Genomic DNA, 26242 nt, shown 5'->3' with positions numbered 1-26242 from the left:
GCAATGCCCCGGGCTCCCAATCGCCAACTCCAGCCCCGGCGAGCCCGGCGGGGCGGGCTGGAGGCGGGGATGAGGTTCCCGGAGCCGCCGCGGGGGAAGGGGGGGCCCGCTCCAGCAGCCCCGCTCTCTCTGCCTCTTCTCGCAGGAGCAGGACAAACTGCGCTCCCTGCCTCAGTTTCCCAGTGAGGAAGGGGCTGGAAGCACCCCGGCAGCGCGTGAGCAGACGGAGAGCTACGGAGAGCGTTCCTGCTCCGGCTGGCTGCAGCCCTGGACGTGCAGCCTGGGTTTGGGGTGAGGAGTTTATTCAGCTCTGAGCACAGGCTGCTCAGCCGGGGCTGCAGCTGGACCGAGATGGTTTCCTGCCTGCTGTCGTGGCTCCTACAGCAGCAGCCTTGGTGCAAAGCCTATTTTTATGTGTCAGGGAGCCTCAGGCACCCCATCAGAAAAAGGATACAGCCAACCTTTCCCAGCTGTGCTCAGACCAAGGCTCCAGCCCTTCGGCAGCTGCTGCTGGCCAGTGAGAGGTGGGGATGCACCCCAAGGCACTCCCACCAGTAAACTCTGTTTACTGGTAATGCTGGTAGGCAGGGGGCCAAGCCCTTGGTGCTAACACCACTGCAAGGGAGAGGAAATGGGGTAAATCTTCCCTGCAAGGTGGGAGATGACAAATACCCAAGAAACTCTTTCTCACAGCAAGATGCTCGTGCAAACCACATCCTCTGCTCCCCACGCTGCTCTAATGATGGTAAGAGGCTGCACAGAGGCCTTCTCACTCTTTCCCTCCCCAGCTGCAGTAAGGTAATCATGACCTTATAGGCTTTTTCAGGTTCTCTGGGATTTCTGTTGTTGCAGGGGGGAAAATGGACACACGCCTCTCACAGTGTGGAAGGGAAGGGAGGAAGCAGTTTACCATCTTCAGCTAGGAGAGAAAAAGCAGAAGCCAGGCAGCTGTGGGATGCACAAGGAGATTTATTGGAGAAGGCAGCATGGTGGGGTGGTGGGAGAGGAGAGGCTGACCTTGGCTAGTGCTGCCTGGGGCTGGGAGCAGGGGGGCCTTTGCCAGCTGTGGGCTACACACTGGGGGAATCTGCCTCTCTGAGCCACGGGCCAGATGCCAGGCACCATTTCTCTTACAGGTCATCCACACTCCTCGGCACCTCAGCCATCAGGTTGCAGGCAGGTTTGTGCTTCTGCCAGTGCTGGACCTGGCAGGCCCTGCAGAGGGGGAAGCTGCTGTCAGGGGCAGTGGAGCCACATCCATCCCTTGGGGCAAAGCAGCAACAAGGACAAACTCCAGCACCACAGCCCTCTGGGAGCTGGGGGAGAGCTGATAAAGCCCAGCATTAGACCAAGAGGGAGATGGATGAGGCTCCAGTTCTGGAGGTTAAGAAGGTTTAATGCCAGACCTTGCCAGATGGTTCAGGGCCAGAGAAGATTTAATTTACTGCCATCGTCCCAGATGCCACAGCCCAGCCTGTCACCTGCACCCACGGGGTCATGGGTGCTTTGCTACTCCTGCCCCACCAAGGTGGAGAGGAGGGAGCCAGTGTCACTACGGAAAACCCAGCTTGTCACTGCTGTCGCTGTGGGCAGAAGCAGCTCAGCACCTTGCATCTGCAACACAACTCCCACCAGCACCTCCTCCACCAGCAGCCTCCCCACAAGATTTGGAGAGGTACGTGGCCAGCAGAGAGCCAGTGGTGCTGAGCAGTGGTGGGACCCCTGGCTTTCCTTGTCCCTTCCACTGCATCCTCCAGTGAAATTTGTGGTGCTCTGGGGAGGACTGAGGGGCTGCAGGGGCCTCAAGGGGGTGGCAGGGCTCCCTTACCGTGTGCAGTACCACTCGTTCCGGCAGCGAGAGCAGCGCTTGGCCGCTTCTACACCACACACCCTGCAGCGGGGCTTGTCAGGGGCCAGAGCCTCCATCATGTCCAGGCTGTAGGTCTGTGCCCACCTGTGCAGGCAGAGAGGGGTGAGGCTGCTTCCAGGGAACTGCTGACCGGCAGTGAGCTGTCCCTGCTGCATCCTGCCACTGAGGGGACATCTCCAGCCAGTACCACAGACCCCTCTGTCCTCCCAGAGCTCCGGCCCTGCTAATGGGAATACTGGCCCCACTGGGCACTCTGCATACCTGTACCAGGGCCTTACCTGCGTGCCTGGAACTTCAGCTCGTCCTCACTGGGGCTGAAGGCATGCTTCACCTGGTGCTTGGCAATGGCCTCCCACTTCCCCGAGTTTTTCTTGAGGATATGGTCCCGGATTATAGGAACCTGGTGGGAGAGGCAGGGCAGGAGGAAGGGGTGCTAACGGCCTAAAAAAGGTTCTGTGGTCTGGGGAGAAGGCAGCCTGCCCTGGGCAGAAGAAGCATGGCCCTCCAGGAGGGCAAGCAGAGGCAGAGGTGCAGAGGGTGTCAGGGTGTGCTTTTGGGTACATGGAGGGGAAGCACCCACTTGCCAATGGGCACTGAGGTGAAACAAGGCAAAACCTTCGGGGTCCAGTTGGGAATGGGTGTTCAGCCCTGAGGCCTGAGCCCCTGAACAGAAAGCCCTGGGAGCTCAGCACCCTGCATGTGGCAGCAGTGTGAACCCCGTGCTCCGGAGCCGTTTGTCTGACCACATTTTTCCGCTCATCACTTCCCTGAAGATGAACACCCGGGGAAGGGCTGGCCAGTGCGAGAGGAAACATCCCAGCCAAGAGCAGCACGTGGAGCTCAGGCTCTGGAGCGGACGGTGCCGCTTCAAACAGCGCTGCCTTCTCCAGAAGAGTAAAAATAGCCAAGGAAGGGGAGGAGGCTGCTCTGGGAGCAGCCAAATGGAAAAAGGCCTTTCCTTAGCTTGGCTCAGCAACAAGGAGTGAGTTCACTGCTCTCTGGGCAGAGCAGGGAGGCCATGTCTGTGCTTCCAGCTGGCTCCCCCTGCCTGCCCCCGAGCTCAGCCCCAGCCCTTGGCAGGGGCAGGAGCAGCATCGGCACAAAAGCAGAGCTATGGAGAAGGGCAGCAGCCTGGGTGAGGGCTGGAGGAGGTCCCCATCGTGGCAGCTGCCTGTCACTGCACCACCAACACACTGGCAGTCAAGGCATGTGGCAGAATCCATGTCCACCTCCGCCCTGCTGCCACCCCCAGCTCCAACAGCTCAGCTTGCCAGTCTACAGCTTCCCCAGCCCCAGCTTCCAGCTTGGGCCATGCCTCCAGCTCAGCCAGAGACAGCTCTGACAGGGCACATCACCCTCCTTGCAGGCCACGCAGCCAGCTGCGATGGCGACAGTGTGCTCCCACTGGGGACAGCCCAGATGGCTACTGCCCAACATACCCATCTCCTCCAGGAAGCAGTGTGGGAGCCTCTGGCAGTGGGGAAGAGCCTCTGTGCTCCCAGTTCTCAGCAGCCTCTTTGCAGATCTGCCCCCACACTCAGTTTCTCCCCATAGGTCACAAGAAGGCAGTAGAAACACATAAAAACACTTTTCTCCAGAGATCACCACTGCACAGATTAAAACCCCCAAGAACCTCTTGGCTGTTTAAAGACCATCATGGCCTAACTCCCAAAGGCCCAGACACCAGCTGGGAGCAGTTTAACTCCAGACTCTGTCACCAGATCACGATGTCCCTCTGTATATAGTGTGCCAAGCAGCATCAGACCAGGGCTGTAAAAGGGGACTTCCCTTGGAAGCCCAGAATTCAACAGGACAACACTGCTAAATGTCAAACGAAGAGTTACTTGTCAAAACAAGCGTCTGTGTCTGCCCCATGCAGCTGCCATCCCAGGGGCTCAGTGTGACCTGGAGAGCTGTTTATAACCCAGCATTTATGTCTTTAGATGTGATTGCTTGGCCACAGCAGGGCAGGACAAGGTTCTCACGTCAGCCACAGGCAGCTTTGCTGGCAATAAGGGTGTGACTGAAATGGGTACTTGGCTGCTTTTCCAGGGCATCACCACTCCAGAGCTGAGCTTGGTGTAAGAAAAAAGAGGTAGGGAGCTATCAGGCTTAAAGTAGAGCAGCTGTAAAGGTTAAGGAAAAGCCAGAGGATACCTGCTCCAGGATGAGATCCTTTTTGGGGGGAGCAGGCTCTGTCACTGCGAGGCAACTCAGAAATCTCTGCATCTCCACCAGGTTGGGCAGCTGGTCAATGAGGACGTCTGTCAGGAATGCACGGAGCTGTGGCCACGGAGGGGGAGAGAAGAGTGAACAGAGAGAGGACAGGACAAGGGAGTCAGAGCTGGGGAAGCAGCAAGGCAAGAGCATGGATTTGGGAGGCACTGGCAGAGAGACCTATGGGGATCTCACGAGGTGCACGCACAAACACAAGCTTTGCTGCTGCTGCTACAGTGACAGACCTGCTGTTCTCCCACCACTGGCTCCTTGGAGCCCACAGTGAGGACAGGGACAGATATCTGGAGGTGCCCAGTGCTGGCAAGGGCCCAGGGCCTTTGTGCTGCTGGGTCCTACCTTGAGGAGCTGGCTCTTGTTGAAGCCATTGAAGCGATATTTGCGCTGGCACTCGGGGCTGAGCAGGAGGTTGAGGAGGGCGAGCCACACCTGCCCATCGAGTTTGGTCATCTTCACCTGGTCCTCAGGGGGCACCACGTGCCACGTGCCATTCTCAAACTTCTTGAGCTTGCCTGGGGGACAGAAGAACCAGGGAGACACAGTGCTAGCAGCCTGAGGGGAGACAGCTCAGAGAAGGGATGCTGGCCTGTTCTCACTGCCTTGCTTCACCCTTTGCTTCTGCCTGCCTCAGTTTCCCCACCCTTTGCTCCGCATAGCAGCCTACTTGGTACTGGGGCAAAATATTAGAGAGCATGAAAAGCAGAAAGGATATGTATTAAACCAATAGTGCTGTGGCACGAATAGAAAGACCCCTGAGACATCTCCCTCTGTACTTGGTCAGGAGTGTAGGGCACTGGCAGGCAGTGGGGCAGCCCATGCTGCAACAACAAAGTGGCTGGAGAGACCCATTTTGGGATACCAGTGTGGCCACTCTTCTCGAGTTTCTGCTGCCAGAAGTAGCATGAATATAACAGAAATGACGAAACAAGCTCCGGCGGCTACTGTGTGGCTCTGGGGGATGGAGCAGGATGGGACCCTGCATCTGCACAACCTGGAAATGCCTTTGGGCTCGCCTTCTTCCAGTCCCTCCCTCAGGGCTCTCGATCAAAGCTCCCTCTCACACCCCGAGCGCACAGGCAGGGAGAAGGGATGTTTGGTGGCTGGAGGAAGGAGGAAAGCTCCCGCATCCAGCTGGGCTGCTCTCGGCAGGCACAGCCACGTGCTTCCCAGAGCTCTTCCTGCCCTGCCCCCGCTGTGACCCCCCCGTGCAGGGCTGGGGCAGCGCGGGTTCCCACGCCCCAGGCCGTGCCCCACCACAGGGCAGGCAGTGGGAGGCTGTGGGGGGCCCGCCTGGCTGCAGAGGGGAGGGCGATGGCCGATGGGCACAGCCTGATCAGGGGCCCTTGGCAAGAGTGAAGCTCAGGGACCAGCAGTAGTATCAGGGCAACACTTGCTGCCTGGAAGAGCCCACATCTGGCTCTGGTGAGTGCTGCCCCAAAAGGTGCAGAGAAACTGGGATGGGCGCTCTGGTCTTTCTGTGTCCAGAAGACTCCTCAGAGGAGGACGTGGGGCTGGCAGAGGTGCTACAGTCCAGTGCTGGCTGTGATCACTCAGAAGAGACCCAGCCCTGTGTGAGGATCAGCTTTTGGAAACGCTGCTGGGTTCCCAGCCCAGCTGTGCTGCAGCTGCTTTCGAGCTGAACAGCTTCAGGCAGGGAGCACTGAGGAGCTGGAGGGGAGGGTAGAGGGAGAACAACTCTGCAAGGGCTCCTACAGCAGATGACTCAGTGGTTGCACATCCCAGCACAGTGCCATGGTGCACCAGATACCACGGGACACGATCCATACCTGATTCCCAGCAGCTCCAGGGACAATGCTCCACCAGCTCGGCAAGGAGGCAGGGCAGGTTGTGGGTGTTCAGCATCCGTGTCAGTGCACTCAGGGGCAGACTGGAGATACAGCAGAAAGGGAGAAAAGGCACTCACAGATTAGTGCCAGAATTGATATCTACAAATGCTCCCTGTGGCAACTGGGAGAGGCAGGAAAGAAACAATGATCTGGGTTCCTGGGAGCAGGGTGGAGTGCTGCTGTTGTTTGCCTCCCAGGGCACAGTGCCACTGCCATTGTGGATACAGCCAGCTGCTGAAAGGGGTCCAGGCACCCACTGTGACCCCACAGGAATCCCATCTGGAGAGCTGGGCACATCCTCTGCTGCTCCTGGGCACCTACCTCTCCACCTGGTCGGTGATGAACCGCAGCACGGACAGGGCCTTCAGGGAAATCTCAAACTCCATCGTCTCTGCCTGCTTCTGCAGCTCCTGTGGAGGGACAGGATCAGTCTTGGGATTTCAGGCCCCATTTCCCAGGAGCTACAGGGAGGCAGGCTGTTGACTGCATTGGTAACCACAGTCTGGGTAGGAAAATACAGCCATGAAAAACATTTTCTTGTCTCAACTGTGCCAGTACTGCCTGTTTGCCAGCACAGCCACAGAAGTGCTTGCAGCTCACAGTTGCTCTTCCCTCACGTCCCTGCCACTAACAGGTCATGGATGGCTACTGGCTGCAGTGCTTCTGCACAGGAACACCCCCTGAAAGAGGCTGGTCCCAAACTGCACCTCTCTCTGGGACCATCTTGTGGCCCATGGCCCTTCAGGGACCTGTTGAAGCTGCCTGATCAGCAAAAGAACCAGAGGAGGAGGAGGAGGAGGAGGGAGAAACTTGGCCCTGGTGCAGCTGCAGTCCTATGTCCGCCCCTCCTGGATCTGCCTCTTCCCTCCAGCTTGGGAACAGCCACCTAGAATATCTGCCTGTGGTTATCCCAGCCCACATCTGTGCCATGCTCCTTCCCTTCCCAGACAGCATGGACACCCCACTCATCCCCCATGACAGCCTGACCACCCTCTGACTCAGCCTCTTTCGAGACCACGGGGAGGGCCATGCTGAGAGGTGCCAAGTCCTTCTCCCTGGCTCAGGCAGAGCTTCTCTCCAGTCCCAGATGCAGCTCACACTTGGTGTGCAGAGCACAGACCTCAGCATCCTGTATTTCTCCAAAGAGCCACTACCACAATCCCTTCCAGATTTCTGTGGTAAGCAGCTCTGTGCTCCCTGTGCTGGTGCCCCACACGTTACTAAGAGAGTCTTGTGGGCTCTTCCCCGCCTCTTCCCTCTCCAAACTTCCCTAGTGAGGTTTTTCCTACAGCTCCTCCTCGTATCCAGACCTCATCTCTGCTGCCTTGAGACAGAAAATATCTTTTGCCTGTGCTTCTAGGGGACAGCAAAACACGGGTTACCACCATACTCAGTTCCAAAGGACAACAGGCTCCACAACACAGGAGATGGCAGGAACAGCTTTTTCATAGGGGTTATTGTACACAGAGTCAGGAGAGGCTGGAATGAATCAGAGGAAATCAGGCTCCTTGGGAGATGAGTGCTTTTGAGAACCCTATTGGCTAGAAGAGGTCTGGGGTTTTAAGTTCGTGTCAAAGCACTAACAGAGACACCCCTTCCCCTCCCCAGCTGGGAAAACATTTCCTGGAAAACATCCCTATTGTGCTCCAGATCCCTCCACTTCCTTCCCTTTTCTGAAAGAGAAGTCTGTGCTTGGGCAACAAGCCAAAGGATGGAGGCAAGGGGAGGTTCAGGCTCTCCCTTTAACCCTGCTCTTCCAGATACTCCTCCTCATGGGCAGTTCCAGGTGCTGAGAAGCAACAAAGACAGCTCCTGCTCTGGGAAGGTGTGTGTGTCAGCCTGGGAACACCTGACTGGGAAAAGCCCTGGGATCGCTGCTGACACGGACCAGCTCAGAGCAGGTATTTCTCAGAGAATAAAGGAAGCTGAGGGAAGCACATGAAGACAATTCCTGATTGTTAGGAGAACCCTCCCATGGTTAACACTGGCAGGCTATAGTGGCAGCCTGACCCAGGGCGGCTTCCCAAACTTCAGGGAGAGATATCTGCACTGTTCCAAGAGCAACAGCAAATGGCCAAACCCCTCTACTGAATATTTTGCCCACCAAATCTCCAGTGTGTCCCACCCCAGAGCCCTGAGCATGTCCTGCAGGAAGCCTCAGGCTGGCACTGGCACCAGACAGGCAAGAAGCCAGGCTGCAGAGTGGAGGGAGGTAGATGCAGCCACAAGCACAGAGAAGCACCAGACACCCTCTGAGGTGGCCAGGAGCTGCCAGGGTTGCATCCCATGAAAAGGCCTCCCTGTGCCTCTGCAGGCTGCCCACATTCTTTACCACACGTGTCCCCAGTGAACTACAGGACTTTCTCCTCACCTGCATGGAGGACGGGCTGGGCAGACCCTCAGCACGAAGCTCTGCCAAGGTCACTGCCTGTGCCTTGGTGCTCCGAGCTGCCAGCAGGGTCAGCTTGCGGTGGCAATAATCAATCAAATCCAGAATGCTGTCCTCTGCTGACTCGCAGATCTCCTTCACAACGACAAGGGTTTCACACAGGGTCAATCCCCACAGTCTCCCACCCCCAGGGACTTTCCACTTGAGGAAAGCTGGACTTGTTTCTCACCCTGTAAAAGAACACTGTCTCCAGGAGGTTGATGATGGAGGCTTCGTGGTGCAGCTGTGGGAGGAGAATGGCGAGAGTGAGGTAACAGTGGAGCAGCACTGGGGACACGGGCACTGGGACAGGGAAAAGAGCCTCTTCTGAGAAGCTGCTTATGCAGTTGTGCCCAAAAACTAGTCCAAGAGAAAAATACAAGTGCTGCAACCTTCAAAACAACTCCAGTTCACGCAGTTCATATCGATATTTATGCTGACGTGCCTGTGACACTCCAACACGCTGATGGAGAGCCACACTTCCCAGCAGGCAGGGCTCTTCAGGGCTCTGCCTGTGCAGCAGGGGCCGGACAACCCCTGCCCTCGGGTGAGTCGCAGGCCCTGGCACCAGCACAGAACCAGTGCCTGAGCTGGGACAATGCTCTGCATGGCTGTGCTTCTCCCAGGCCCTGGGACTGGGGCAGACAGCCTTGTCTGAGACTGGGAACCATGGGATAACAGCCCCGAGGCATTGGCTGCTCAGGGAAGGTACCACCTTGCCCCCACAAGGTGTTACCCTGGACTGAAAATGGGTTAAAACTTCCAAGCCTCAGGCAGATTTCCCTTAGGTCAAGGGTTGCATGCCTCTGCAAAGAAGCCCAGATCTGAAGATCGTTCCCTTGCCAAGAATGGCCCAAGGGACCACTGCTCCCAGGAGCTCAGTAAGAAAAAGCTTTTGTTAGCCATGGGGCACATAACCCCAGAGAAGCTCTGGCTAGAGAAAAACAGTGCTCAGAGAGGGGCAAATACCCCAGGGGTATCATTGCCTGGGAGCGAGGGCAGCACTGAGAGCCACAAGCCAGGAGCACAGCTGCCTCCAGGAATGTCTTTTGCCCCACCCAGCAGCTCCCAAAAGCCCCTGTGTGGGATTACAGAGGGGACAGCTCTTCACAAAGCCAGCCTTCCCCCGGAGTGAGTCCCTGCCCCCTCCAGGGGCCAAGGGCACGGGCTTGCAGGTCATGGCTTTGGGAAACCAGGCACTTCCCACTGTGTCCCACTGCCCACCTCAGTCGGGGGAGATGCAAACCCTCAGCTCTGAGACCTTCAGGGTGACATTTACTTTCAAGCACAGCTGTGCTTGACCCATTTGCAGGCTCATTCCCACCACCCCCTCTACTCACCACCACATAGATGGGGAAGGTGCTTCTCGGCTTGAAGTCCTCCAGCCGGCACAGCACGGGAAAGACCTTGTGCTTCCAGATCTCCACAGAAATCAGCTCCCCAATGAGAACAGGAATCTAGACAGGGAAGGGATGGGGAGGTGAAGTCTTTCAGACCAGTGCTGCAGGGGGAACCAGTTTGTTGCTAATGATCAGCCACACTGGAGTCGCCCAGGGAGGAGGGTGGCCTTGGGGCACTCTGTATTCACCCACCTCAGAAACAAGCAGCTTCTCACACCAGGGCAGAGCTCCTGGGGCTGCAGAGGGGGAAGGTGACCCCGAGGACCTGGGCAGGTCCAGGCAATCTCACACCCTGGGGCTGGGACACCTCAGGCATTGGGCAGAGATCTGCAACCAAAGGGGCTGGTGCACATACGAGACCAAAACAACATCCAAGAGAAAAACCAGACGCTAGCAAGTAGAAATACCACAGCTTGACCTTTAATTTTTTTTAAAAAACAGAACTGGCACACCACCAGTCAAACGTCTTTTCCAGAGACACAACAGATTCTTCAGCATTTTACTCCAAAACTGCACGCTGCCCACAGGACAAGCCCAGCTGGAGGCTGAAGGCCCAGCATGGGGATCACTCCTGCACCCAGGGAGGCTCACCTTCGCGTGAGTGACCAGCAGCTCAGTGAGGAGCTGCTCCTGGCCCGCTGAGGCGCTCAGGATGCCGTGCATGTTGAGCTTCTCCACATACTCATGCTGCCGAAGCCATCTGTGGGGCAGCCAGCAAGGACATCAGTGCCACAGACCTCTGGCCACTGGCTCGGCGAGGATCCCTCACGCAGGGAAACCTGCTCTTATAACCCCCAATCCCCCTGCTGTGCTCTGAGCCTGGGGCCGCAGCTCTACTGGACAGCCCTGCCTGCAGCAACACCCTCACTGGGGACACCACGGAACTAGGGGGAGCCTCTCCATCACCCCATCCCACACAAACCCTCAGATCCAGGACCCTTCCTTGCCCCCCTCCCCCTGGACCCTCCCATCTCTCAGTCCTTTCAGGAACACTTCAGAATTGCAGGCCCTTCTCCCACCGTGTCCCACCTTGACCCTCTGGGGTTACCTCAAAACCAGAACCCCTCCTCTCTACTCTAAACTTTCTGGAAACCCCTCCTTACCCCCACCATGCCCTTGGGAAAGCCCCAAAACTGGGCCCCCTCCTCTTCTCCCACAGCCCCAAAGGGGACCCCCCAAATTTAAAGACCCTCTTTCATGTTCTCGCCCCCAGACACCCCGGGGAAACCCCATCGCCGTGTCCCCGCACCCCTGCCCGCCGATGTCCCGCAGCTCGGTGCCCTGCAGGGCTCGCACCAACGCCTCAGCCTCGGCGGGTGGCAGCGGCCCGGGCACGGCAGCCATGGCGTCCGCGTCGCTGTGGCAACGGCGCTGCCGCTACCGCCCCCTGGCGGCGCGGAGGACTCGCCACAGGCCGGCAGCAGCAGCGGCGAGGGGCGGCCTCTCTCTGGTGCCCCCTGGCGGCGCGGAGGAGTGGCCGCAGCCAGCGGGGCGCTGCGGGGACACGCGGGGGACACGCGGGGGACACAGGGGGCACGCGTGGTGAGACAGGGCTCTATTGAGGGCCATCGCTGCCATCACTTCCAGCACATGATGATGTTGGGGTCGTTCTCCAGGCGCTCATCCAGCTCCTTGTAACTCATGCCTGGGAAGTGAGACAGGGGGGTGTTAGTGGGGTGTCAGTGGCGTGCCCAGTAGTGGTTTCGGGGGGCTGGGTGCGCTCCCCGAGCCCTGCCCCTGGCAGCATGGGCTTGGCAGCCTGGCTTGGAGAAGAGCCTGGCCCGCAGTCGTGTCTCCCTGCGGTCTGAAGGCTCCCAAAGGGGCAAGAACCCAGGACCAGGGCACAGCTGTGGGCAGGCAGACATTCCCGTGTCTCCCACCAGCCCTGGGGCCCACACGGGGCAGGGGATCCTATGGATCCATACCAGTCTTGCAGCAGATCTCATCGTAGCTGTGGCAGCCCGTGTACAGCCGGGCTGGGTGGCTCCGCTCATCCCGGGCGACCTTGACGGGGTATTTCTGGAGCCGCCGAATAAGGCCCTTCATCAAACCAAACTGGATAAGCCTCCTGGGGATGAGAGAGGAGAGACTGGGACCACAATGCTGAGGTGCCAAATGGCCCAGCTCCCTGCATTCCCTTCTGTTCCACATGCCCCACCACTGCCTCATGTTTCCTACCCTACAGACACAGGCGTTGGGTACTTCCTGCTCCCTCTCTCTGCCACCCCCCAGTGTCACCACTGCCCTCAGGGGCTGATAAGGAGGGCTCTGACCTCTCGTCCACCCTCTGGAGCTGCAGGGTGTAGCGGGAGATGAGGTCTCGCACGGTGGTGCCAGGGCTCAGCCCGCAGTACAGCTGGAAGACATCCCTGAGGCTGGCCCTCTTATGCCCTGCAAGGACAAGTCACCAGTCAGCTGCCCTGTCCCTCTGCCTGGGCCAGCATCCCTAGGCAGGGTCACTGTACCTTGTTTGGTGACATAGGACAGACACTCTTCCAGGAGACCCTTGTCATCCACCAGGTCCTGGACCTTCGGCGTGGTGCAGTAGACATTGGAGTACTGGAGGGTGATGGAAAACCAGCTCTGCTCAGCTGTGGCTCTAAGACAGGCCCGGCCCACTCCAACCCTGCTGTCCCCCCTCCACAGCCACCCTGATGGCACAGCCACTGCCCAAATCCTGCTCACAGCCCTACGCTCTGTGGCCTGACCCACCTGGAGTATGGAGACAAGTGTGACAACTCCGTAGTACCTGCAGATGGACAGGAAAAGGTGAGAGGTGCTCTGGCAGCACCCACCCCCCTCCTCAGGCAGTCCAGCCCCTCCAGGCACTCACAGCAGGTTCTGCACAGCGATGCGCACCAAGTTCAGCTCCACATCGGCTTCTGCCGAAATCTTCTGCACATGCCGAAATCCATCAATGTAGGGCAAGATCTGGGAGGGGAGGAGGCAAGAATTAAGAGGGCAGAGAGGCATCACCCTGAAGCCTAAGCAGCTCCCCTGCATCTGGGAGCACCTGGGATGGGCAAGCTCCATCCCCAGGTGCACTTTAACCTTGTGCTGGTGAATGATTTGCTCACAGGCCCAAGCACAATGACAAGGGCAGCACCAAACGGTGCTCACTGACGTGATCTCCAGGACAGCCCAACTCCCCTGATGGTCTGGAAACAGATCCCCTTCAAAGCATCAAGCACACGGACCTGCTGCGTGGTGAGATCCCACTGGGAGTTGAAGAAGTCATCCTTGTCTTGGGTGAAGACAGGGACGTCGTACTCCTGCACAATGGGGGGGTCCGGGCGCTGCTCAATCACCTTCAGGTGGATGGTGTTCGACTCATCTACTTGGGAAAAGGGAAGGCTTAATCTCCATGGAAACCTGGGCTAGCTCAGGAGCTTGCAACCAACAGCCCCAGGACACCACAGTGTCACACAGAACAAGGTGTTTGCAGCCCATAACCCCATCCCAGACATCCCTTGGAGCTAGGTAGGGCAAGGCTGGCTCAGACCCTGTCCTCACCGTACCTATGGGGAGGGTGCACTTCCCTTTGGCATTCAGCTCCTCCAGCAGGATGGTCATGATGGGAACCAGCTTCTGTTTACTCTCCTCGTTGGAGATGAATCCGCTTTCCAGCTAAAGAGAGCAGAAAGTCAAGTCAGCTCCTCCCCACAGGATTAGTGGCTATAGGAGCCCAGATCCTGATCTCCTTTAAAACTGCAGTGGTATGTAGGAAACCAGCACAATCCCCTCCACACTGTAAACCTGGCCCCTGTCCCAGCAATGCCCAGTGACCCCCAACATGCTCCAGGACACTGTTGAGGTGCCCACGCTCTGTGGGGCGGATTGGGAGGCAGCCTGGCAGTGCCCAGGCCTCACCTCGAGGGTGGTGAGGTAGCCAGCCAGCTTCTTCACGATGGGCTCCAGCGCACAGGCCTTGGCTCTGGCATCGCACACGAAGCCCAGGTTGAAGAGCAGAGCATTCCGGCTGTACTTCTTGTGCTCGATGCACACAGGGCAGCCGATCAGCTTCTTCTCCATGGCCGTCCTGTGGGGAGACACCTATGGCCTGTCCCTATGCCCTCAGGGAGGCTCGAATCCCCCACAAGGATAGTTCCCAAACGGCTCTGGAGGTGGGGGCTTCTTTACATTGCAGGAAAAATCATACCTAAGCCCTACATGCTCAGAGTGCAAATCACAGTCTGAAGAAGGGGGACAAAAAAATCAGCTCTCAGAAAAGGAAACAGTCTCCTTTGGAAACCAGCACAGCTCTCCTGACTGGTCTGACTTTCCTGGATTTTACGCTGGCGGAGCAGCAGATGCAGCACCAGCCCCCCCCCCGCCAAATCTGACCACCCACCCTCGGCACGGGTACCTGGGGGCACCGCAGTGACCGTGCCGGCCACGGGGCCAGGAGCCCCCGCTCGCTGGCACTGCCATCCCACCGAGCTGTCCTCCGCACCGAGGCCGGCGGGACAGCGGGGCCCCGGGGGCAGGGACGGGCTCTGCCCGCACTCACACGGTGATCAGCTTGTTCTGCAGCTCGGGCTTCGTGATGACATACACCTGGATGGTGTCAAACAGCTCCCGGGAGATGAAGTCCTCCGGGACCTGCGGCGGCACAGGACGCTCCGTTCCAGCCGAGCCCCGTCCTTCTCCGGGGAGCACCCACCACCCTGTACTCCCTTCCCCTCCGTGGGCGTTACCATGGCCCAGTCCCAGCCCCCCCGCCGCGGCCGGGCGCTGCAGGCCCCGGGCCGCTCGCCCCGCACCTGGTAGGTGATTTTGGGCCCCAGCGTGGGGTGGAACTCGCTGAAGAACACGCACTCGATGCGGCCGCCCATGGCGGAACGCGGAACAGCCCCAGCCCCAACCCCGCCGGCCACCGTAGCGCCGCTCCCGCGGAATCGCACGGTCGCGCGGCGGGGCGGGCCCTCGTATTGAGCGACAGCCTTGTCCGCCACTCAGCGGCGGCGTAGCTCGGTGGGGGCGGGCCTTAGCGCAGACGGACAGCCCGCCTCAGCCAATCGGAGCCCGCGCCGCGGTCCGGCCGTGTCGGCGGCGGCGGTTCCGCCCGCCCGGCCAACATGGCCCTGACGGCCGAGACCGAGTCCCGGCTGTACCGCTCGCTGCGCGTCGCCTCCGGCGCCGCCGCGCACCTCGTGGCGCTGGGATTCCCTGCCGCCGTGGCCGTGCTGGCGCGGCCCGGATCCAGTGAGTGCCGGTGGGGCCGGGGCCAGGGGCGCGGGGAGGGCCGGATGTCTCAGCTCACCTCACCCTGCCCTTCCCTTGCAGGTCTGTTCTCCTGGCACCCGCTGCTCATGGCCCTCGCGGTAAGTGCCGCCGCCCCGGTCACGGCGCCCGCTGCCGTGGAACAGGCAGGGGCCGTGCCGGTGGGGTCCCTGGGTGGTGGGTGCCGAGCCCCGGGAGCTCCCGGATGATGGGAGGCTGAGCCCCGGGCGGTGGGTGCCGAGCCCCGGGAGCCGCGGCGCAGGGGCGTTTGGCCGGTGCCAATCCCGCTGCCCTCTGCCCCCCAGTTCTCGTTCCTGATGACGGAAGCGCTGCTGATCTTCTCCCCGGAGACCTCGCTGCTGCGCTCCTTCTCCCGCAAAGTTCGAGTGCGGGCGCACTGGGCCCTGCAGCTGCTCGCCCTGCTCTGCGCGCTCCTGGGGCTGGGAATCATCACCTACAACAAGCACCTGAACGGCAAGGGCCACTTTGTCACCTGGCACGGGCTGACGGGGCTGCTGGCCGTGCTGTATGCCGGAGGGCAGTGCGCTGGGGGCGTGCTCCTGCTCTACCCCAAGCTGATGAAGAACTGGACGCTGGCCAAGCTGAAGCTGTACCACGCAACCTCAGGGCTGGTGGGCTACCTGCTGGGCTGTGCCAGCCTGATGCTGGGCATGTGTTCCCTGTGGTTCACCACCACGGTGACCGGTGCCTCGTGGTACCTCGCCATGCTGTGTCCCATCATCACCAGCCTGGTTATCATGAACCAGGTGAGCAATGCGTACCTGTACCGCAAGCGGAGTCAGCACTGAGGGCTTAGTGCTGACCTGAACTTCCCAGAATGAGCTGGGTCTCCCTTTGCAGCCCCCCTGCTCGCACAGGGTCTCCTTAGAACTTGGTTTCTACCTACTCGTCTTTCATTAGTCCTGGATTGTCCATAGTGTCTTGTCCCTGGGGAGCAGCTGCGATGTTTGTGACACCTCACCCCTGCCTCGGCAGGGACATTCCTCAGCACAGGTAAACCTGCCGGTCCCTGCGGCAGCTTGGTGCTCAGTGCTGGGAAATGGAGGGCTCACTCAGGATTCCAGCTCCTTTTCCCTTCCCATGCAGGGCTGCTTTGGCGCAGGCAGGACAGGAGCCATCCTGGTGAGGAGGGCAGGGAGTCCCCTCTCTCCCTGGAGGCTGCAGCAGGCCCCACGCTGCCTCTCCTGCCACAGGGGCAGCTTGGCCAGGAAAGCACAGGGCACGGTTATGGCTTCAGCCTTGGCAGGGCTGGGGCAGGGTGGTGGCACCCGAGCAACGGTGCTACAGCAGCACATGTGTCCCCATGGCACGGGCACTCCCTGGGATCGGAGCGGCAGCTCTGCCCCGAGGCCCTGGGTCTGGGCACCCACTGCCACGCACAAACCCCTCCAAACCCCTCTGTGGGCTGGGCTTGGCCTGCTGGGGTGGGGTCAGTTTACAGAGCAAATTACTGAGCCGGGCTGTGAACCTGCAGTCAGCAAGTGATTGTGTCCTTCGGAGGGGCACAGGGAACAGCGTGAGCATGGGGGGAGGCACAGAGCTGGGGGATGAACTTTTGAGAAGGCAGGAAGAAACCTCCTTGCTGGCACAACAGCCTTCCTTCCAGCACGCATCCTGCTCCCGGCAGGGCTGGAGAGCTGGGAGCGGTTCCCAGGCTGAAAAATTCCTCTGTATCCAGAGCTTTTATTCAATAAAAATTTCAGGCAGCTAGAGTGCAACAAGCCCTCTTACTCCTTGGGTGGGATGACTTTTGGGGTGCAGGCAGACATCTCCCCCTGCAGATTTCCCACCTCCTGCTGGGAGCACCTGGGAAGAAACCCCCTCCCCAGCTTCATGACAACAGCCCCCAGGGGCTGCTCTGTGCCAGGCCCCCTACCCTGCCCGTGCTCTGCTGCAGGAGCCAATGCTTTCAAAGAACTCTTTATTAATACCCAAACATCTGTGTTCTTCCCATTTGACAAAACCTTCTCGTGTGGTCCTTTAAAAAAATAATCATGACACTGCTGATCTGCATCTTGGGCTGGGAATTGCCCGCTGGATCAGGAGCTGTGGAGGCTGTCGCAGGGAGCATCCTCCGTCCAGGAAAAAAACCTCATCAACACAGAAGGAGAGAAAAGAAAGGAGGAGCCCGTATTCTACCTGCAGGAAAGAAAACCTGCTGCCAGAGGAAGCAGCAAGAGCCCCACTGTAAAAATTAATTCCAGCTTCTAGTGTAATCTGGCAAACGGATTAGCCAGGGAGCAGCCAAGGGCAGCAGCTCCTCGCAGGGGGAGGGGGCAGGAGAGGGAGGAGGAGAGAATCCCCACCGCGCAAAGCCTGGAGCTGGCAGTGTTGGAGCACCACCAGGAGGGACTGGGTGGCCTCTTCCTGCCCAGTGTCCTGTCCCCTCCTACCCAACAAACTTCTCACCGGTCCTGGTGAGCTCCTGCTGGGGCGAGGGGAAGCTCCCCGTGGGAAAGGCAGTTGGAAGAGAAACCCACCAGCCTTCCCACTGCCTCAGTTAGGGACAAAACTACCTTCAGAAAGGAGGAAATATGTGTTGAGTGCTCTGGCCAAGCCCTGGCACAGAGGAGAAGCTGACTTTGATCCCGCGAGGGCCAGCACAGTGGCTTGGGGCAGGGATCAGCCCCGTGTCCCTCTCCCAGAACAGCCCCCGCTGCCTGCGCTGACTCCACGGCCTGTCCTGCGCTGAGGGGAGCAGCTCCAGGAATTCCTGTCCTCACCGTGGTGGCAGTGTCACTGTCCCGGGTGCCTGGTGCTGGCCGCGAGCAGCAGCGAAGCGATGGAATGAGGTATCCCCCGCCTGTGCCGCGGGAGGAGTCCTCGCTCCCGGCCGTGGGGGACACGAGGGGGATTAGCAGCTCTCCAACGGAGACAGGGCAGGAAGGGGGCCGGTCACAGCTGCGCCGGGGCGTCCTGGAAGCTGATGAGGTTGGACTCCTGGCCGGGACTCTTCCCGGCCGCGCCGGGCTCGGGCAGCAGTGGGCTGTCAGCCTTGGCTGCCGCCTCCTCCTCATCATCCTCCATGCTGGGCCAGGCCGACTGGTCCTCCACTCGCTTCAGCCGCTCGTTCAAGGCCTTCAGGGCCAGCTGCCTGCAGGACAAGGGCACGTGGGTGGGTTAACCCCGGGTCAACGGCTCTGCCCCACGGGGCACTATGCAAGTCAGTCCCTGGCTTCTTCCCAGCAGGAAAGGGTGGATTCAGTAGTGCCAGAGAAGACCTGGAGCACCTAGGACTGCTCCACAGAAATCCACTCCAGCTCCCAGACTACACACAAGAGTTTTCATGCCACGTGGTGCACTTGGAGGCTGTCAGACAGCACACGGGCTGCTCCGGGAATGGGGAATAAAGGCATAAAACAGGGCAGGAAAAAGGGAGCGCCAGCACCTTGTCCAAACCCTCCCGCCAGACTACAGGAAGGCCAGTGCTGGCTGTGCTGGAGGGCTGGGGTGTGGGGCTGACTCACTGCCCTCCCCTGCACCAGGGTGAACTGGTGCAAGGCTGCCACGACCAGGGGTTGTCACTGCCCCGGGCTGTCCCCCTTCCTCCTGCAGGGACCCCTAACCCTGTCTGCCCCTTTCCCAGGATCTCCCCTGCCTTTCCATTGCTGCTCCTCATCTGGAAGAGCAGGATAACGTCCCACCAGCTCCCTGAAATGCTCCTCACCACCTCTGTGGCACAGCAGCCCCCAAGCAGCCCCCATGGAGAAGGCCCCTCCTGAGCTCCTGCACCTAAATCTCCCCTTCCTCCTTGTTTGGATTTTAAACCCCACCCTCGCTGTCCCTAAACATGATCCCCATGGTCAAGGCAGGGCAGGTGGTACCTTCTCCTCTCGGCGTCCTGGGGGTCCGTCCCCGGCAGGCTGATGGTGATGGAAGACGGGGCACCCACGTCGTAGCGCTTGACGGTCTTGCGGCACAGCCGCACCTTCACCAGCACGCTGTGCACCAGGTTGGCCACTAGACCCACCACGGGCTGCAGGATCTCGGGGAAGAAAGTGGCGAAGGCGAAGTGGTCGCTCATGTCTCCGCGGCCTCTACTGTGCCGCTGGTAGAAGCGTAGATAGACCCAGCTGGAGAGGAGCCCGAAGCCGTACGAGGCCAGTACATTGCTCTCGACGAGGGCAGCGAGCCGCAGCAGAGCCAGGAGAAGGAGCAGGAGCATGGGGACAGCCTTCATTCTAACCTGAGGCACCTTCAGTACGGTGCTGTCCCCCATCGTCTGCTTGAGGGCCACCAAGACCCCCCCAAGGAAGCCCAGCCCGCCGTGGATGCGGACAGCGAACAGATAGTCGAGGTGGAAGGAGGCCACATAGGTGAGGAAGTAGGCGAGGGCCGCCAGGAGCCCCACAGAGATGTTCACCACGGCGAAGAAGACGAGCAGCTCCAGCGCGCCCCAGAGGGGCTCCAGCAGCCGCCCGGCCGCCCCCAGCGTGGCCAGGCTGGCCGCCAGCCCCCAGGCGCGGTCCTCCACCAGCCCGTGCGTCAGCAGCGTCCACACCCAGAAGTTGGGGGGCAGGAGGTAGCCGGGCGTCACCCCCAGCCCGTAGGCCGTGTCCAGACCGAAGGAGAGCAGGTACAGCAGCACCACGGCGGCGCTCAGCGACTTCACCACCACGCTGGTGCCGGCCAGCGCCGCCAGGAAGTGCTGCCGGGCCACCGGCAGGTACCGCCGCATCTTCGGCCCCGCGGGCGGGACGGGGCGGCCCCGCGGGGGATGCCCGGCCCCACCCGCCCGCCTCCCCGCGCCGGGCCCCGCGCAGCCGCCGGCCGGCCCCGGCCCCGGCCCCGGCCCCGGCCCCGGCCCCGCTCCCTCCCTCCGCCGCCGCCGCCGCCGCCGCCGCCTCGGGCCAGGCCGCGCTCAGACCCTCTGCTGGGCCAGGCCGGGCGCGGACAAACAGCGCCGCTGCGCATGCGCGGAACGGGAGCGCCGGGGCGGGGCCGGCGTGGGGGCGAGGCCAGGACATCGCGGGGCAAGTCGGGACTTGTAGTCCGGCTGCGTGGGCAGCGCGGGGCGACACGGGACAAACAGAGGGGGGACACGGACACGGGGGGACATGGGACAAACGAGCGACACGGACGTGGGGAAGAGAGGTGGCAGAACACGGTTATGGGGCATGGGGGGCACACACCCTGGGAAATGGGGATATGGACACGGACGGGCTGGACACGGGGCGCACTTGGGGACATTGACCCCCTGCAACAGGGGGACACGGGCGTGGGGACACAGGCACAAGGACACGGGCATGGAGTAGGGCGTGGGACGGGTGACACAGTCCTGAGGGGACACAGGGAGAGGGAGGAGTCCGGGGGTGCTGAGCCCCTGCTGTCCCCCAGCCCCGCCTGTGCAGCGTGTGGGGCTCTGTGAGCCCACGGCTCTGCGGTGTCCCTGCCTGTCCCGTGTCCCTGCCCCCCCGAGGTGTAGCAGGTGTGAGGACAGTGTCCCACCTGCCAGGAGCACCCCGATATCCTGCGCCTCCCCACATGCTGTGCCCCCCCAGCCGTGCCCACGTCCCCGGGCAATGACGCAGCCACCGCCTGTGAAGTGAAAATATGAACATTATTTAATAACTGAGTCTCTGTAATAAACCATTTGAAAATATTTTACAAGGAGTCACACGCACGATATCTTACAAATTGTCTTTTTGTTGGTTTTTTTTTTAAGTTTTCCAACTCTTCTGTACAAAAAAAACCAAAAAAACCAAAAAAAAAAAATAAATTAAAGAAAATCAATTAAAAACTCAATGCCTTTGAATGAGCAGAGAGAAGCTTTTGAGTGGGGAAAGGGCAGGAGGTGACCCCGGCGGGACGGGGGGCCCGGGGCCACGCCCCCCCTTCGTCTCATTGGTTTTTAACTTAAAATAGACTATATATGTATATATTTATAGGTATGTATAGTGGTGGTTTTCTGGCAGAGCACCTAACTAGACTACAGAAGTACACACACTCCCGGTAACACAGAGCCATCTGTTCAAACACGGTTCCCAGAGACAGTAACCAAACACACACTGAAAAAGCTACAAGCAGAATGACCATTAATTAACCCCAGCACTAATTAGCGCCTGGCGCCCTCCCCAGCCCCCCCGGGGTGGCCATGCCGAGGAGGCGCCCCTGGACCCGGTTGATGGGGTGGCTCTGAGCGGGGTGCCCCGGGGGGGTGAGGGTCCCCAAGGCCGCCCAGGGACCCCCGGCACTGCCGGGAGCAGCGGGGGCCGGGGGGGGGGGGGGGGGGTGGGTGTGACACCCCGGGGTGTCACAGCTGGGCACCCTGCACCGGGCCCCTCCAGCCCCGCGGCACCTTTTTTGGCTGGGTTTGTGGGGTGCAGTGGGGTGCCAGGGCTGAGCAGCCACGTCGTCCCCTCCTTGGCACCCAGTGGATTGAGTGGGGGGGAAAACACCACCCCCCCGACCGCCCGGGGGTGAGCCCCAGCCCCTGGGGACACCACTGCGGGGCCATCTCCCGTCCCCCCAGCGCTGCGTGCCCCAGCCAGGAGCTCCGCAGCGCCCGGGAGCAGCCCCGGTGCCCCGAGGGACGGGCACGGGCGCCTGGCAAGTCCCTTTGGGGGACATGTGGCACCTCCCGCTCCACTTGGCACTCGGGGACGTGCGGCACGTCCCGCGGCGGGGCATGTGGCGTGACCCACTCGGGGACACAGGGCATGTCCCCCAGGGGACAAGCAGCACGTCCCCCCGGCCAGTGCGGCTTCTTTGGCAGGGCAAGGGGGTCCGGGCAGGGCTGGGGGTGGGGAGCAGGGCTGAGTGGACAGGATTCACAGTGATCTGCAGAACGGAAAAGAAACAAAATACTTTCTCCGCCCCCCCCTCCCCCTTTTCGCCCCAGTATCTGTGCCCAAGAACGGCTGAGCCCAGCGCAGCGACCGGGGCTCCATCGTGCCCCGGCGCAGGCAAGGCCACTGCCCCCCGCCCCTGTCCCTGCCCGCTCCCAGCCCCAGCCCGCAGGGATGCTGGGAGCTGCCGCACACGCCCTGGGGCCGGTACCGGTAGAACAAATGATACTGACCCGCACACTCAAGTCCTTTCTTTTTTTTTTTTTTTTTTTTTTTTTTTTTGTCCTTCCCCCCCCTCCTTTTTTTTTTTTCCGTTTTTTTTTTTTGTTTTGTTTTGTGTTTTTTGTTTTTTTCCCATGTGTCCTCATTGCTGACAATAAACGCCGCCGGTCTCCAGGTGAAAATGTTGGAAACTCGATGTAGAAAGATCTGCTTTAAAATCTTCAGGCTAAAAAAATAGGCGAGGTGGATGGGGGGGGGGGTCGCGGGCGGAGGACACCGACGCCACTTTTCCAAGTCCGAGCGGCCGGGATGGCGTGACCCCGGGGCACCGTCCCGGTCCCCGCTCTGCCGGGGAGCCCCTGCCCGCACCCCGGCTCTTCTTTGGCTGTGGCCGGTGGGGAGAGCGGGGCGGTACCGTGGGGGTCCCCGAGGCGGCGGAGGGGACGTCGCTCCCGCTCCACCGGGCCGGGGAGGGGCATGGAGATGGAAGTTGAAAGAAAAGAGAGCTGGCGGGGGCGGCCAGGGGGCTAAAGGCAGGCGGCAGGGGGCAGTGGGTGCCGGCTGGTGCTGGAGTAGAGGAGCAGCAGCTGCAGCGAGAGCAGGACCCCCAGGGAGGGGGAGAAGGAAGCCCCTCGGCCGCAGTCTGAGGTATCTTCCTGAGTGGGCGAAGAGAGAGGGGCCGTGGGGCATCCCCAGCAGTTCCTCGGCAGCCCAGGGGCACCCACTTCCCTGCAGCCCTGTGGCGCAGCCCCCGGGAACGACCCCTGGTGCTGCTCTCCCTGGGACCCCATGGCTCTGCTCTCCCGCCAGGAGAGCACTCCATGGCATTGCTCTCCTAGGGACCCGTCATAACTCTGATATCCCCAGGCAATACCCCAGGGCTCCTGACCCCTCCTCCCTATTCCCATCAGAGGGGTCCCCCCACAGCACTGCACCCCCGCGATCCCCTCATGGCTCTGCTCCCGCCAGGGGGCGCACTCACCTTTCCATTCCCCCCTCAGGGGTGACCCGCTCAGCTCCGCTCCCCTGGGATCCCCCCATGGCTCCACTCCCCTGCTCAGAGGGAACCCACTGCCCGAACTTCCCCCTGGGGACCACCCCACAGGGAAGCACTCCACAGGGGACCACCCATGGCTCTGCTCCCCCACCAGAGGATACCCACTGCCCCCATCCCTTCCTAGGGGACACCCCTGGCTCTGCTCCCACCACTTCCCCCTACACCACACGTACTGTTGCATTGTAGTCGAAGCAGATGTGGGGGCCTTTCCGGTAGCGGGGCCTGTCCACCAGCTCACACTGGTTGGGGTCCCTCGGGGGGGCTTTGCAGGTCAAGGAAACCACCAGGGACAGGGCAGTGGGGGCTTGTAGGGCACCCCCAGTGCCTTTGGCGACAGGCCAGCTCCCTCCAACCCCTGCCAAACTTCACAGGTCTTCTCCCCCCTGCCTGTCCCAAAGACCACGTGTCCCCCCACCCTGCTGCCACCACATCCCAGTGGGATGCAGCTGAGACATCAAAGGATACCTCTTACCTCTGCCTGCAGCAGCTTGACAGACTCGCACTGGCTGCAGAGGGGCTTGTCAGCCACCACGAAGAGCAGGTTGGTGTTGGCCAGTCTCTGCGCATGGAAGAGCCTGGGGGTGTGAAGGTGGTGGGACCCCACTTACCCTGTGCCCCAATCCTCCCCAGCCCCAGTACCAGCCCTGCTGGTGTGTGGCTCTGGGGAGGCTGAAGCAGCAGCACCTCCCCAGACCCAATTTCATGACTGTCCTTCTCCTCATCCCCATCCCTGTCCCCAACCTCATCCCTATCCCCATTCCCTGCCCTGGTCTCCATCCCCATCCTCAGCTCCACCTCCCTCCCCATTCCCATGCTGAGGGGCTGCCCAGGGACTCGGCACTGATGGGCTTCCAGGGCTTGGTCCCACACAGAGGAGCTCTGGAGAAGTCATCACCCACAGCCCATGGGGACACTACTGTTCCTCTCTGTCCCCCCTCCAGGTACCACAGTCCCCCCAAATGCTGCACAGCATCTCCAATCACCCCCACACAGGCTGCTGCATGGGGATCTTGGCAAAGGCACCTCGGGGGTGTCCCCAGCCCTGCCCAGGGGTAAGACAGCAGGGACAGACCCACCTGGAGCAATTGCCGCAGTCAATGATGGCGTTGTAGGTGGCGTTGACAGTGCTGAAGTAGTACTGGGTCTGCTTCATGATGCAGCTCGTCTCCCTGGCCTCCATGCCGTCCCCCACCACCTCCTCTGTGCCAGCACAGTGCTGTGGGCCAAGGGCCACCAACCCCCCCAGCCTCTGCCCACCCCCAGCCCTAAGCTCCCCAGGGACTCACCCGTCTGGAACCAGCTGCTGTAGGTGAGGCTGTACAAGAACTGCTGGAACAGGGACCTGGGGAAGGAAAGTGTGGCCATGTCAGGTGTCCCAGCCCCAAGGACACCCCAGTGTCACTCTGCAGTGGAAATGACCCCAGGGAGGGGACATGGCAGGACTCACCAGGCTGCGGCTGAGGTCCACCAGGCGAGACTCAGGAGATCGGCCACAGTGGGCTGTGGGCAAAGAAGGGGCAGTGAGCCAGCAGGTCCCCATGAGGGACACACTCATGGGTCCCTGAGCTCCCAGACCAGCCGGAATGCACCATCCCTATGCATGCTCACCACGAAGACGCCACGGGGTGCTGCGCCCGTGTTGCTGGGGGCCTCGGGGGCACAGACAGACTGGAAGTCGTAGGACTCCTTGCGTGTGTAGAAGGAGTTGTTGTAGAGGGCGGACATCAGGTTGGCATCCACTTCACTGAAGAACTTGCCCACCTGAAATGGGGACACTCAATCTGCAGCCAAATGCCACCTCAACATGGAACTCCCCTGGAGGGGACTCGAGTGGGGCTGCGTCACACCACCCATGACATGAGTTCAAGGGTCTCAGCTCCCCACTGGCATCCCACGCCCAGGAGCACTGTGGGCACTGCTCACCTGGTACCAGTGGTCCTCCTGGTTGGAGAGCACCAGGAAGCCCCCATCATCGATGAGGACACAGATGAGGTCCTGGGGAAGGAGGGCAGTATCATCCAACCCTGGCCATGCCTGGGGCAAGGCAGGACCAGCAGGGTGGGGGGTGGCAGTTTGTCAGGCAGGGGGGCCAGCGCGGTGTCCCCAAGCCTCAGAAACATCTCAGTGCCTGGAGCACATGTGCTGGGTGCAGGGAGCAGGAGACACCACCCACCCTGGGTGTTTAACAGCCTTTTCAGGGGGTCCACAGTCCATGGGGCAACCCCCAGGTCTTCATCCCTACGAGGTGGGCTGGGTCTGGCTGAGCTTGGGGAGCAGCAGGGGAGAGGGTGGGTGCACAGGCTGCATAGGCAGGGGACAGGGACCCCTCCCAGCCATTCCCTACTCCCCCACCAGCTGCCCCCACCCCTGCCCACCACCCACCTTGTTGTTGGCCTCACAGTCCATCTCACAGCTGCTTGAGGGGTCACACTGCCAACCAAAAGCAGGGCAGAGGGACAGGTTAGCAGGATGGTCATCCCCCCGCAAGGGAACGTGCAGGGTGGTGTCCCCAGAGGCTGGGGACAGGTACCCTGAGGAACAAGCCCAGTGCAACCACAGGTACCATGTCTCAGCAGTGCCCTCCAGCAAGCAGAACTCCCTCCCTGTCCTGTCCCCACCCCGTTCCCTGGTTGTGCCAGCCTCCAGGACGTACTCGGCGGGTGCCCAGCTGGTCACGGTCCGTCCTGTTGCTTGCCAGCACTTTGAACTTCTCAGCCCAGGCCTCCAGGTCCAGCTTCACCCCCACCACTGGGGCAGTGGGGAGATGGGGTGAGCCCTGGCGTGGGGGGGGGGTTGCAAGGACCCCCCAGCCTGGCGCCAGGGCACCCAGCTCCCTACTTACCTGCGGGCTTCAGAGTCTTGCCCTCGATGCTGAGCTCCACAGCGGTGCTCACCAGGATCCCGATGGTGTTGTTCTCCAGGTCTAGTCCCCGGTAGCCAGCTGTGGAAGGCAGGGGTGACATCAGGGGACACATGGAGCCAGCAGCAGCCTGTCGCCCTGAGCTGGCACCCACCATCCCGGTAGGGTGGCTTGAAGATGTAGCCCTTGTTGTCCAGGCTCCTCCGATAGAAGCTGGCGTTGAAGGGCTCCGGTTCCTCCTCCCAGTCATCCGCAGCCCTAGCAGGGAGCAGCCACAGCCATGACTGTAAC

The 26242-nt window shown here is 60.8% G+C and overlaps 5 protein-coding genes across 8 annotated transcripts in view; 1 reads left to right on the top strand and 4 right to left on the bottom strand.

The window, feature by feature from the left end:
- Window positions 1–365: 365 nt before the first annotated feature.
- Window positions 366–11157, bottom strand: ZMYND10 (zinc finger MYND-type containing 10). Of its 3 annotated transcripts, none has more exons than XM_082288683.1 (13): window positions 11077–11157; window positions 10372–10480; window positions 9721–9837; window positions 8571–8624; window positions 8324–8476; window positions 6274–6362; window positions 5893–5993; window positions 4445–4617; window positions 4028–4153; window positions 2149–2270; window positions 1829–1954; window positions 1018–1215; window positions 366–615 (listed from the first exon to the last, which is right to left on the bottom strand). In XM_082288683.1, exons 2-12 carry the CDS (start codon window positions 10441–10443, stop codon window positions 1131–1133), a joined length of 1218 nt encoding a protein of 405 aa, XP_082144809.1. In that variant the 5' UTR covers window positions 10444–10480; window positions 11077–11157; the 3' UTR covers window positions 366–615; window positions 1018–1130. The 3 variants fall into 3 exon arrangements, with proteins under 3 accessions (XP_082144809.1, XP_082144807.1, XP_082144808.1); XM_082288681.1 differs by having other exon boundaries at window positions 11030–11145; XM_082288682.1 differs by lacking the exon at window positions 4028–4153 and having other exon boundaries at window positions 11030–11142.
- Window positions 11137–14645, bottom strand: NPRL2 (NPR2 like, GATOR1 complex subunit). Of its 2 annotated transcripts, none has more exons than XM_082288684.1 (11): window positions 14544–14645; window positions 14291–14382; window positions 13651–13819; window positions 13299–13407; window positions 12978–13117; window positions 12614–12711; window positions 12493–12529; window positions 12246–12339; window positions 12054–12171; window positions 11706–11848; window positions 11137–11425 (listed from the first exon to the last, which is right to left on the bottom strand). In XM_082288684.1, the coding sequence occupies exons 1-11, from the start codon at window positions 14613–14615 to the stop codon at window positions 11358–11360; spliced, it is 1140 nt and encodes a 379-aa protein (XP_082144810.1). In that variant the 5' UTR covers window positions 14616–14645; the 3' UTR covers window positions 11137–11357. The 2 variants fall into 2 exon arrangements, with proteins under 2 accessions (XP_082144810.1, XP_082144811.1); XM_082288685.1 differs by having other exon boundaries at window positions 11138–11425; window positions 12978–13114.
- A 204-nt stretch (window positions 14646–14849) lies between these two features.
- Window positions 14850–16084, top strand: CYB561D2 (cytochrome b561 family member D2). Its single transcript, XM_082289128.1, has 3 exons — window positions 14850–14985; window positions 15067–15104; window positions 15309–16084. The coding sequence occupies exons 1-3, from the start codon at window positions 14859–14861 to the stop codon at window positions 15810–15812; spliced, it is 669 nt and encodes a 222-aa protein (XP_082145254.1). The 5' UTR covers window positions 14850–14858; the 3' UTR covers window positions 15813–16084.
- An 850-nt stretch (window positions 16085–16934) lies between these two features.
- On the bottom strand, window positions 16935–19740 carry TMEM115 (transmembrane protein 115). Its single transcript, XM_082289070.1, has 2 exons — window positions 18849–19740; window positions 16935–18118 (listed from the first exon to the last, which is right to left on the bottom strand). The coding sequence occupies exons 1-2, from the start codon at window positions 19700–19702 to the stop codon at window positions 17920–17922; spliced, it is 1053 nt and encodes a 350-aa protein (XP_082145196.1). The 5' UTR covers window positions 19703–19740; the 3' UTR covers window positions 16935–17919.
- Window positions 19741–22561: 2821 nt separating this feature from the next.
- Window positions 22562–26242, bottom strand: part of CACNA2D2 (calcium voltage-gated channel auxiliary subunit alpha2delta 2) — a gene marked incomplete at its 3' end in the record, with an annotated part of 188321 nt that continues 184640 nt past the window's right edge. The window contains exons 26-37 of the mRNA XM_082288992.1: window positions 26106–26209; window positions 25934–26032; window positions 25745–25839; window positions 25474–25521; window positions 25015–25086; window positions 24700–24852; window positions 24539–24591; window positions 24378–24433; window positions 24168–24291; window positions 23557–23666; window positions 23265–23353; window positions 22562–22690 (exon numbers count right to left, since the gene is read on the bottom strand). Coding sequence (XP_082145118.1) covers window positions 22562–22690; window positions 23265–23353; window positions 23557–23666; window positions 24168–24291; window positions 24378–24433; window positions 24539–24591; window positions 24700–24852; window positions 25015–25086; window positions 25474–25521; window positions 25745–25839; window positions 25934–26032; window positions 26106–26209 — 1132 coding nt within the window. The remainder of the gene's footprint in view (window positions 22691–23264; window positions 23354–23556; window positions 23667–24167; window positions 24292–24377; window positions 24434–24538; window positions 24592–24699; window positions 24853–25014; window positions 25087–25473; window positions 25522–25744; window positions 25840–25933; window positions 26033–26105; window positions 26210–26242) is intronic.

The sequence above is a fragment of the Coloeus monedula genome, assembly GCF_965178545.1.
Source record: "Coloeus monedula genome assembly, chromosome: 11".
Classification (NCBI taxonomy): Eukaryota; Metazoa; Chordata; class Aves; order Passeriformes; family Corvidae; genus Coloeus; species Coloeus monedula.
Note: the sequence above shows the minus strand (reverse complement) of the source record. Positions and strands in the feature narration are given on the sequence as shown.